The sequence below is a fragment of the Camelus bactrianus genome, chromosome X (genome assembly GCF_048773025.1).
Source record: "Camelus bactrianus isolate YW-2024 breed Bactrian camel chromosome X, ASM4877302v1, whole genome shotgun sequence".
Lineage (NCBI taxonomy): Eukaryota > Metazoa > Chordata > Mammalia > Artiodactyla > Camelidae > Camelus > Camelus bactrianus.
This window is the reverse complement of record NC_133575.1, coordinates 14,154,810-14,166,872: the sequence shown is the minus strand read 5'-3', so window position 1 is coordinate 14,166,872 and position 12,063 is coordinate 14,154,810. Positions and strand designations below refer to the sequence as shown.

At 36.5% G+C, this 12,063-nt stretch overlaps 1 protein-coding gene across 9 annotated transcripts in view; it reads right to left on the bottom strand.

The window, feature by feature from the left end:
• Positions 1 to 2,966: 2,966 nt before the first annotated feature.
• The window catches only part of PPEF1 (protein phosphatase with EF-hand domain 1), a 126,940-nt gene continuing 117,843 nt past the window's right edge, over positions 2,967 to 12,063 (bottom strand). For all 9 annotated transcript variants that reach the window (XM_074358953.1, XM_074358948.1, XM_074358946.1 and 6 more), the window contains 4 exons: positions 11,592 to 11,698; positions 7,784 to 7,947; positions 6,592 to 6,676; positions 2,967 to 5,688 (listed from right to left, as the gene is read on the bottom strand). In XM_074358953.1, the coding sequence (XP_074215054.1) occupies positions 5,480 to 5,688; positions 6,592 to 6,676; positions 7,784 to 7,947; positions 11,592 to 11,698 (565 nt within the window). In that variant the 3' untranslated portion in view covers positions 2,967 to 5,479. The remainder of the gene's footprint in view (positions 5,689 to 6,591; positions 6,677 to 7,783; positions 7,948 to 11,591; positions 11,699 to 12,063) is intronic.

The following is a 12,063-nucleotide window of genomic DNA, read 5'->3' as shown; positions in this document are numbered from 1 at the left end:
GCAGTACACTCATGACTTGTGCATTCAAAAAAAGAAAAAGAATTAGAGGCATTACAGTTTATAGGGATTTCAACAAAGTAATGCTGGTTGAGAAAAGCAGAATGCAGAGAATTATGTATACTAAAATCTTGTATTTATACAGCATACAACAACATCACCACCTTGATTATGTATTACTGGGTATGTAAATATATGCATATATGAGGACATACACAGTTCTGTATAGGTTTATTTAGTATAGATAAAAATATAGAAGGCCATATAGTAAGTTAACATGGCTTCCCTAGGTGAGGGAGAAGGGATGATCAGGGTCATACTTATGTTGGGGGAAGAAAGGTAAAAGGAAAAAAATGTTCCCCTGTTTTTTTAAAAAAATGTATAATACAATTCCATTTATGTAAAAAAAAAAAGACCTCAGTATTAAAGAAGAAAATTATTTAGAAATAAGTTCTACCAAAGTTTAAAAATTGAGACGCAGTAAATGACACATGTTGCATAATTCAAGCACCATGGCATGTTATGAACACTGTCCAGGTAAACATATGAAGTCTCAAGCTTATTAACAGATAGCAGTGGATATAAAAATTCTATTTATCAGCTTCTAGCAATATGGACGACTCAGACAACCTGAAAAGTCTTCTATTTATCATCACCTAGAAGTACTGGGTAACATGTAACATAATTACACTTAAATGTACAGCTAGGCTCACAATAATAAAAGCAAATCCCCAGGTGCCAGAAACAAAAGAGGGAAGTGAAAAAGGAGAGGGGTGAGTGCTTGAGCTAATGGGGGGTATTTGTCTCCAGAACATAGGGGTTTGGTGTTAATTCCCACACAGGGGTAGCAAACTAAGCTTTGGAAGGTAGGGAATTGGAACTAAGAACTTTGTATAAAGCCAAGACCCGCAAAGGTCTATTCTATTTATGAAATGATTTAAAAACAAGAGAGACCACAGGACACAGGCTTTGGGTGAGAAAAATAGAAAAGCTCTCTGAGAATTCAAAACCACAAGACCACAATTCGCATTACTTTTACTCTACCCACATAGTTCAGAATTCCAGACTAAAAAGTAATGGAAGAATTATTCCTCAAACAGTAATACTCCTGAGACACAAAGCAGAAGCAAACAAAAAACTTCTCTGAAGAGATGCTCCCACATCCCAAATACCATGGGGTTTTCACAGAAAAAAATACAAGCCTTGCGAATAATAAGTTCACAATAAAAAATGGCAAAGCCATGAGTGAACAATCCAACTTGTTCAAGTCTTCACATACAACAAACATACAATTATACCCCCATGAAGTCCAAATACAGAGAGATAATCAGAAAGAGATTATAAAAGAAATACACATAAAATGACTGAAGACTAGAAAGGAAGCAATCAAATCCTAATAGAACTAAACCCTATATAAAAAAAAAAAGAACAGAACTGAAAAAAAAAAGAACAAAAACCTCATAATGTATCTTGCAATAAATCTTTTAAAAAGATTACAATAATGATACTGAGAAATTCTTCATTAAAGATCATTAAAGACTAAAGTAATTGGAAAAAACACACCATGCTAATGCATAGGAGGATTAAATATAGGAAAGACGCCAATTCTTTCCAGATTAATCTATAAATTTAATGTAGTCCCTATCCAAATCCAACAGGGGGTTTCACAGAATCAACAAGCTGATCCTAAAATGTGTGCAGAGGACTAAAGAACCAGAGGGATTTTGAAGAAGAATAAAGGTGGGGGAGGTTAGGGACTCATAACACCAGATATCAGACCACTGTAAGCTATGGTATTTAATACATGAGGTATTTGTGAGAGGGTGGACCGATGGAGCATAACAGAGAGCCTAGAAACAGAGTTTACTGTATGACAGAGGTGGCATTCCATATTAGTGGGAAATAATGAAGGAATAAGTGGTGCTTCCACATCATACCCCAAAATCATTTCCAGTGGATGAAAGAGCTAAATGCTCTTGAAAAGCCAAATTTTAAAAACTTTTGGAGAATATAGTCGATTCTCATTATTTGTGGTACTTACATTCTATATAATCACTACAACCACTGAATTAGTGCATACGGAAGCATTGCTCCTCAGGGAAATACAGGGTTTGGGTCCTTGCGAGCCTATGGTCACAACATTTCCGTCAGCCAGTCAATAACATAACGTTGTTTTATGTGTATTTCTCTTTAAAGACACCTCATTTAATATATACCATTGATTCATTAACACTGAACCCACAGCTAGCAGCACTGTAACCCAGGCCTAAGCAAAGCTTATCTAATACATGTACTTTTTCTTCTTAAAGCACCTCACGGCCTTCGTGCACTTAGGAACACCTGAAAGCACTTAAGCACCACATTTGAGGCTATTCCGAACAGCAAGATCACCAACAGAAAGCACAAAAATGCAAAAAACATGGCACTAAATACACCTCAAGAAGATCACTTGTTTACAGTATGAGAGCTGATACAAGAAGAACGTTGCCCTGTCCCACCTCAGCTGGGAACGCGTGCAACTCAAGATATGCACTACTTTGCACATAATTAATAAGCACCATAAATACTCATCCTGGGTTACAAGTAAATTTTAGCGAGTAGGTGAGTTTGCTAATATGGAATCTGCAAATAATAAGGAGCAACTGTATCTTTATGATATTTCCAGAGTTAGAAAGGATACTTTTGTTCTTAGACAAGATGCAAAAAGTACAAATTATAAAGGAAAAAACTGACAAACTGGATAAATTGAAATTTAAAACTTCTGCTTGAAAATATATGTCAAAAGAAAGTGAAAAATCAAGTCACAAACTGAGATAACGTATCTGCTTCCCAAATAAAGAACAGAGTATTAGTACCAAGAAGGGTTTTAAAGTTCCTAGAAATCAATAAGATAAATAGCTATTAGGAAAATGAGCTAAGGATAACAACAAACATTTTCTTAGAAGAAAATAGACCCACAAACTAATGAAAAGATGCTCAATCTCATTTGTAATAAAGAATATAAATTAAAAACAAGATATTTCACAACTCTCTCTCTATATATATATACACACATACTTAGTAAAATTGAAGTGTGGTTAAGCACAGTTCATGTGTCAGGCATAAATTTTACAACATTAAATGACAATCTGTAGTAAAATCAAACTACATTTTTAAAATTCCCAACAAAGGATATAATTCATTTCATAGATTAGAAGCCCAAGGGAGAAAACGAGAGCTGCAGAATGATGCGGGAGGATAAATAACCAAATGATATTCAAGAAGCAACAAAAAGACACATCCAGTACTGCCAGAAATTGGACATTTCTTAAAACCACTATTCCGGGATTATCAGTGGATTTTCAGGTGAGATAAACAGGGCAGAAGCTCTGCGTGTCAGGCTGTACACATTCACAGCCCTCATTTTTAAGATTCTGTTCTTCTGGAACCACTCTCAGTACCAAATTCTGTATCAGTTAGGGTTCAACTAGAGGCCAAACCAGTAGGAGATACATATGTGTGTGTGTACACACAAAAAAACAGTAGAAGTGGTTTATGCAAATGAGGGAGCTGGTTTTAAGCCGGCTCTGTAAGGCTGCCGACACCATACCTGATTCTGGAGCTCGGAGTCCACAGAGCAGGCAGTCAGGGAAGATCAGGAGCAGGCTCACACCCACAAGCACAAGCTGGCACCCCATGAGAAGAGACTAAAGCCTGAGTCCATTCTTATCGGCTCTGGCCTTGGCGGCGAGGTCAAATCTGCAGACGCCAGGGTCCTCCATCATGGCGCTAAATACACACGCCTGGCCCGGGAATCACATCATGGCGCTAAACACACACACCTGGCCCAGGAAGCCAGGGGAACGTGGAGCAATTGCAGGCCTAGCTGCCGCTTCACACCAAGGTGAATCAGCAGTTCACCCACACAGCATGTGGGAGCTACACAATGGTTGCTGCTTCTCTTTGCCTTCCAAATCTGTCACGAATCTCCACTGTGGCCCACCTTAACCAGAAACATACAAGAAAGGGAATTCTGAGAAATGTAGTTCAGCCTAGCCAAACCGACACATTCTTTAATGGTTACGTGTCTCTTTAGACCCTCCTTTCATTGTCAAATTAGCTTTAGTAAATTATATTTTTCCCTAGGAAAATTATGCATCACGAACAGAGAATGTAGTATCTTCGATACTGATTGCTTGCTATTTGAAATGTTTTATGGTCTAAAACATGATCAATTTTTATAAATGTTCCATATGTGCTTGAAAATAATGTGTACTCTCTAAAACTGATTGCAGAGTATTACATATAGATACATGATCAGGTGGATTAATTGGGTTGTCCAATCTTCTATACACGAATTTTTAATTTACATGATTACTGACAGAGGTATATTAAAAATCTCCCTGTATCAATTCTTCTAGTAGTTGTCAATTTCTGCATTATCAACTTTAAAGCTCTAAGTTAAGAGATGCATGTAAGTTTATAACTACTATATCTTCCTAGTGAATCATTCCTTTCAGCATTCAGTAATGACCTTTCTATTCCTAATGATATTGTTCTTTGCTTTAAAGTCTAACCTGTCCAAAGTTAACATTGTTATGGTTTTAATTATGCTCTTTTTTCCTGCGGCAGGGGTTTCTTTTACTTACTTACCAGCTCAGCTATGCATTTTTAAAAAGCTGTTTGTTACGTTTGATCCATTATTTCTGGAGTGTGTAGCAGGCAAGGTTGCAGAATATCTAACCTGGCATCTTGATAGATCTTGAAGTTCTCAAGCTTAGGGAAAAAATGACACCTATACTCACCTTGAAACAGAAATCTCTTAATATGTTTGATATGCAGTCAGAATAGCAGAATAAATTGCACAATGGATGCATAACCAAGGCCCCATCTTACCAATGAAGGTAGCGGACCATATTAATTGTAGGGCTCAATCTGAATGTATTTACTTTCTATCTCCAACAGATAAGAAAAAAATATGCTTTTTGTAACAATACATTCCCACAGCTGGCCCCAGGATTCTGATATGGCGCCCATCTCTGAAGGTTGGTTCCCCCCCAATTGAGAATCACTGGTTTATTCTATCTCCAAGGAAGATTACAGCTTAAGGATGGAAATATTTTATTCCATTAACAGTTTGGTATTCCTCCTCCCATCCCTCAGCCCCTCACAGATGTTGCACTTTCCTCTGGTGCTCTGTGGGTTCCTTTCAATATGTTTCCAAACTTCTAGGTGGCATCCAAGAGACCAATGCTACGGTAAACCTAGTTTCTATCTGAGTATGGGTCCCACCACTGGAGTCAAATCCTACCAGCTGATATTTAACCTAGTCTTACCCATAAACAGCTTACTGGGGACTTTCAATACCCACACTATACATCTGCTTGTGTCATGCATTGGGATCTACTTTGTCTACTACTTACTATGAATTTTAAGGGTCGTAGCAAAGATTATGTCAGTGATTTGGGCCTAATTGTTTACAAGGAGCAAGCCCTAATTCTTGTTAAGCAAGCTTGGTATCTGATTTGCTCAACTTATCAAATTTATGCACTACATAGAAAGCCTTTAAAAACTCATTGAAGTCAATGCTTCCATCTTTGTTTGAGTCCATCCTTTCAGCGAGCTCATCAAATTGGGAATCATCAATACGAACACTGTAGTGACTTTTGAAAAGTTTCCACATGCTACGAAATTCTTCCATGGAGATCAGGCCTAAAAGAATATAGGAGAAGGCTGTGAGTGTTCATTTTAAGGCCCACCTTAGGGAGGGGTGGGGAAGCCATGCTGATTGAATAGTCCCAATTAGAAGCTCACTCACATGCCTGATCGTCAAGACATGGAAGGAAATGGAAAAGTAAGATTGTAAAAATAAGAAACAGTATGTCACTTTCAACTACCAAGTGATCCTAAAATTATTCTAAGGCTGGAATGAGTAAACAGGGAAGGAATCGGGGGAGATGGCAGACTGTGGGACTATATATAGTGTAGAAATTACAAGATCTAAAATCTAAGGGAGAAGGACATGGAAGGAAGGCAGAGAGGAGAGCTACATCAAAGCAGAGGGAGAATAAACCCTGGGACTCAGTAAGAGGTTTGCAAACAATGGCTTTGCCATTTTGTTACAGGCAATAATTTACTTCTGTGTTTTGATTATTGATTTTTTTGGTGTTCAACGGTCTCTGCAGTTGGGGATTATTTAATGTTATTTTTACGTTTGAAAATAAATAATTGTGCATCAAAGCTAAGCAGAAAATTAGTTTTCATAGTCCTCAGTCCCCAAAACAGAATCAGAACTCTAGGGATGATTTGTATTTGTAGGAATAACAATTTTGAAATGGACAGTGAATTATCTTTTCATCTGTGTGGGTGATTTATAAAAGGAGCTAATCTTGTCTGGCTAATGGATACTTAAGCCTATACCATACAGAACTGAATACAGAGTTTGTGGACAAACTTAAAAAAACAGTAATATTAAACATGAGTTTATCCCCACTCCACCTCGTGTTAAATCAAGTTTGGATGAAGAATGCAATGGATGAAAACAGAGTTCTGGTTTCAGAGAAACAGACTAGCCTTTGCTTTCTACTGCTATTGAACCAATCAAAGTGAATTTACCTGAGTGATCAGAGTCAATGACATTAAAGATGATTTGCAGGTCAGATCGGTATCTGTACACTGTTTCAATTAAAGTAGACTGAACCTAAAATAAAGAAAGTGTTAAAACACACACAGATCAATTTTAGTAAAAGTAACAAGCACACAATGTGGTAACCAATTGAAATTATGTGATTTAAACAGAAATTTGAAAAGGCAGGCCTTCTTTGGAGGCCCGACTCTCTTAAATTAGATAAAAGACCATGCTCTTGTGTTCTGAAGAGTTTGTAGTCTCTGTTCTTCAGGGGACAGGGCCAAAGCGATTCTGGAAGCAGTAAATAATAATAGCAAATATTTACTGAGAACACCTGTGTGCCAGGCTCTGCACTGAGAGCTTTCTGTGGATTATTTCATACAGTCCTCCACAACAGCCCAAGGAACAGAACTATTATTATGCCCATTTTACAGATTGGAAAATAGAGGCGTAAAGTAAATTTTCCGAGGTCCACATAGCTGGTAAGTGGGATTTGATTCTTGGCCTGAAGCCAAGGTTTACGAGCTTAGTCACCACAGTAAACTGTCTCTCAAGTGAAGCCAAAAGCCTCCTTCCTGTGGCTATTTTAGTCTCCTACCGGCACTTTTACTTCCTTTCTTAACTTCCCAGCTCCCCTGCAAACAATCACCCCAGACCTAGTTCCCATCAGCTCACTTTCAGCCCACTATTATAACTAACTGCTGAGGAGTTGTTAACTACTAAGTTCCGGGGAGTCTGACAACTCTCCCTGGGGTATTCCCATTTTAATAAGGGATTCTAAATTTTAAAATTCCTTAAGGTATAAGATGTCATGTCAGTAAGTATTTACTGACAGTCAATAGAAATATGTTGAGTATTTTAAAATGGTATATTATATGAAAGAATAGATGTTACATCTGGCCTTCTGCAGGACAGCACTTAACAATCACATTGGTGACATGGATTTGCTTGCAGAAGGTTTTTCTTCCTTTCCATTTTTGCCTTTCCTTAGAATGCACAAATTTCCTCAACAGGCCACAATGGACCTGGGGAAATCCCCCTTAGGCCTTTCCCAAGACTGCCACACCCCTCCATTAGATGATTCCACTCCCAGCTTTTCAAGGACTAAGTAACTCTTATAAGTCGTCCAAAGGGTGTTTTGCTCCAGCCAGGTTTTAGCCAGGGCTGTGTTTCACTTGCCTCTTTCACAGGTTTTTGAATGTGGATATCCTGGAAGCTGGACATGTAGTCAGTATTTCCATCTTTGTCTGTAGCAACCAGATGCGAACTCAGAGATCTCCATGGTAAGTTCAGCCCCAAAACGTTCTCCATGGAAAAAGCCCACTGGCCCATAGAAAGTTTTCCTAACAACAACAAAGCCCATATAACTGGTTGATAATCTAATAAAGAAATGCAATCTTCTTGATTGAACAAGTGGATAGCCTGGGTGCCTCTGCTCCTGTTTAAGATCTGTCCTGCCAGGCCCCATGGCTCTGAGGGAGGAATGACCAAAGAAAGTCTTTGGGGTTCCACAGATCTTTCCCTTACTGTTATATGTAAGCAATCAGACTTTGGGTGTGATAGATTTTTTTTTTCTTTTTTCTGATTAACAAAGTAAGGTATATTTATAATATAAGATTTGAAAACAAAAAAGGATATAAAGGATAAAAGATCACTTTTATTTTTAACATTTTGGCATATTGTCTCACCTCTCATCCCAAGTAATATCCTTTAATCACCTAATATTACATGTAGTTTTTAAAAATATAAATACTTTTCCCAGAACAGATGAAAGACTCAATTTCTTTAAGCTTTGTTAAGTGGTGAATTACACTGATTGATTTTCAAATGCTAAAACAACCTACAATTCCTAGTGTTCCTAGAATAAACTAAACCCTGTTGTGATACATTAACCTCATACTATTACTTCATCTAGGATTTTTTTCATCTAAATGTATAAGTGATACCATCCTTTAATTTTCCTTTTCCATAATGGTCTTGTTAGGTTTTGGTATCAGGATTACACTGACCTCCTAAAATCATCCTGAAAGTGTTCCCTCTATTTCTAGGAGTTGGTGTGACACTGGTTTCATTTCTTTCTTAAACGTATGTTGGAAGTTATCTGAGCTCAGAGCTTTCTTTGGGGAAAGTTTCAAAATTTCAGATCCAGTTTCTTCAATAGTTATAGGATTGTTCAGATTTTCTATTACTTTTTGTGTCAATTTTGATAAGTGTGCGTGTGTGTACATATATAGTTTAGGAATCTGTCCATTTAATCTAAAGTTTCCTTTCATTAGCAAAAGAGTTTCCATAATACATCTTATGATCTTTTCAATATTTGTAAAGTCCGTAGTAATGTCCCCCCTTTCAATCTGGTGTTAGTTATTTGGTCTCTCTTTCACTCCTCATGAGGGTTTTATCAACAGTTTCTTCAAAGAACCACTTTTTTTTTAACTTTGTTGACCATAGTTTCACCTTTTAAAATATATACATATAAGGTTATAAATGCCTCTCTAATTTGCATCCCATAAGCTTTGATATGCTTATGATATGCACTTTCATTATTCAGTTTCAGCACTATAATTTCTTCTTTGATCCAACAGTTATTTATAAGTGTATTTCCCATTTCCAAGGCCAAGGGGATTTTCTAGCTACCTTATGTTATTGAATTTTAGCTCAATTCAATATGTCAGAGAATTTATTCTGTATGTTTCCAATACAAAATTTGTTGAGATTTGCTTTATGTTCCAGTTAATGGTCAATTTTTGTAAATATTCCATTTGTGCTTGACAAGAATGTTTATTGTGCAATATTGGATGCAGAGTTCTATATATGTCTTTTAAGGAAAGTGTGCTAATCTTTTTGTTTGTTTATTCTTTCAGTTCCTGAGAGAGGAATATTAAAATCTCCCACTACGATGGTAGATTTTTCTACTTCTACTTGTTCAGTCCATTTTTGTTTTACACATTTTTGAAGAAAGCTACATTAATAGGTGCATACACATTTATTCATTAAACACAATTTTATCATTAAAAAGTGGTCCCTTTATATTTCTAGTAATGTATATATCTCCTTGAAGTCTACTTTGTCTGATGTTAATAGAGCTGTTCCCACTTTGTTAGTATTTTCATGTTGTATCTTTTTCTAAATTTTATTTTCAGTGTTTTACACAGATCTTCCTTGACTTAAAATGGGGTTACATTCCAATAAACCTACCATAAGTTGAAGATATCATAAGTAAAAACTGCATTTAATACACCTAACCTATCGAATAGCCTAGCTTAGCCTAGCCTAACTTAAATGTGCTCAGAACACTTACATTAGCCTAGAGTTGGGCAAAATCATCTAACACAAAGCCTGTTTTATAGTAAAGTGTTGACTATCTCATGTAGTTTATTGAATACTGTACTGAAAGTAAAAGACAGAATGGTTGTATGGGTACATAATGGTTATAAGTATATTGGTTGTTTACCCTCATCATCTTGCGACTGACTGGGAGCTATGCTCACTGCTACTGCCCAGCATCATGAGAGAGCATCACACCACATACTGCTAGTCTAGGAAAAGAACAAAATTCAAAATTCGAAGTATGATTTCTACTCAATCCCTATGGCTTTCACACCATTTTAAAGTAAAAAATCGTTAAGTCGAACCATCATAAATTGGGGACCATCTGTGTCTATGATTCCACTGTCTACTGGCTTCTGTTGCAACTGTTGAGAAGCTTGATGTCACTGTAATTGTTGTCTCTGTAGCTATGTGTGTTTCCTCTGCTTGCGTTTAAGATTTTCTCTTTGCTGTTGGTGCTCTGCAGTTTCACAAGTGTGTGTGTGGGTGTGAATTTAATTTTATTTATCCTTTTGAGAATCACTATTCCTCCTTATCTGTGAATTTGAGCCTTTCATCAGTTCTGAAAAAGTCTCAGCCATTATCATGTCAAATATATGCTCTCTTACATTCTCTCCTCCTGGGACCCTGATTGGAAATATGTTAAAGTTCCTAATTTTACTGCCCATAACTCTTAATCTTTCTAATTCTTTTTTAAGCAGTGTCTAATCTTCTGTTTAACCCACTCATTATGTTTTTTAACAAGTCATTGTATATCTATATAAAATAAAAATGGTTCTTCTTTAAACCATTTTTCAAATGCATGTTTATGATTTCATCCTCATTTCTTTAAACATTTTCTTAGTAATTTTAAAATTTTGTATTTGATAATTCCAATATCTGATGTCCTTGGGAAACTAAATCTGTTTCTTCTTGTTTCTGCTGACTCTCACTCATGGTAGCCTGTCTCCTTGTTTGTTTGGTGATCTTTGGTTGTAAGCTCATGTTAGCTGATCTTAATCTCTGGATATACTAGTGGCCAAAATTAGGGATGATTTCCATGAAGATGTATTTGCATTTTCTTGCCAGGAGTCACGGGTACTTCAGACCTAGGAATACTTTAGCCACTTCGAGGGTCTAGGCTTAATGTTGGAAGTCTCAAAGTCAGCTTATCCATCCTTCTGCTATCGTATGGTTTAGTCTCAGGATAATTGCTACACCAATATTAGCATTAGCCCCCAGGACAATCTAGCCTTTTGTGCTTGCTTGCTGCTCCGTGCTCCCACATGTGGTTTCAAAAATCTTTTAATGGGGAGAGGAAATGCAGCCTAGAGAGTTCTCTTACCGACAGGCTGGTAAATTCATTAAAATTCTGTATCCTCTAGAACGTAGCTGTTTCTTAACAGGAGGGCCTTCCAAGGTGTCTAGTCTGACATACTACCAGAATAGAAGTCTAATTTAGGGTTGTTGTTGTTTATTTTAAGTTGAAATAAGCTTACTGAAAAGGAGGAATATGCTTTATTCCAAGCATATAATGGATTATATTTTACTTTTATCTCTATCATTCTTTGCTGGTAAAAGTAGAAAACTGAAATCTTAAGGAAGCAAAGAAAATAAAAACTAATCGGTACGTAACCAGGTATGTTAAGAAATGGTAAGCATTATATAATTTTTTTTTTACCTGATTTATTGCGGTCTTGAAGTTGGAAAGCACGAATGAGGTCAGTTTTTCGTGAAATCATTCTCTCTTTTAACATCCTGATGGCACTACTTTCAATAGCATTCACCCTATGTTAAGAAAACAATGATTAGGTGAAAGTTATATAAACCATACTGTTCTGTTTCATTTTAATATGCTTTTTGCCACTTACCAGTATCTACATTAAAGGAATTGCCTAACTTCACACATATTTCCAGGTGGTGAATGTGTTTATATGTATGCATGTGCATGTTTTGTGAAATTTTAAAAGGATTACCACTGGTCTTTTCTTTATGATTTCAAAGATTCATGTGAACAATTAGTGTCTGAGAATATCCAAGATAAAAAGGAAAATAAAAAGGGACTTTCTATAGCAGATATTGAAAATTACCTTAAAGTTACTTAAACAAACAGCAGATATTGACACAAGAGAAGACAGATACATACATGAGTA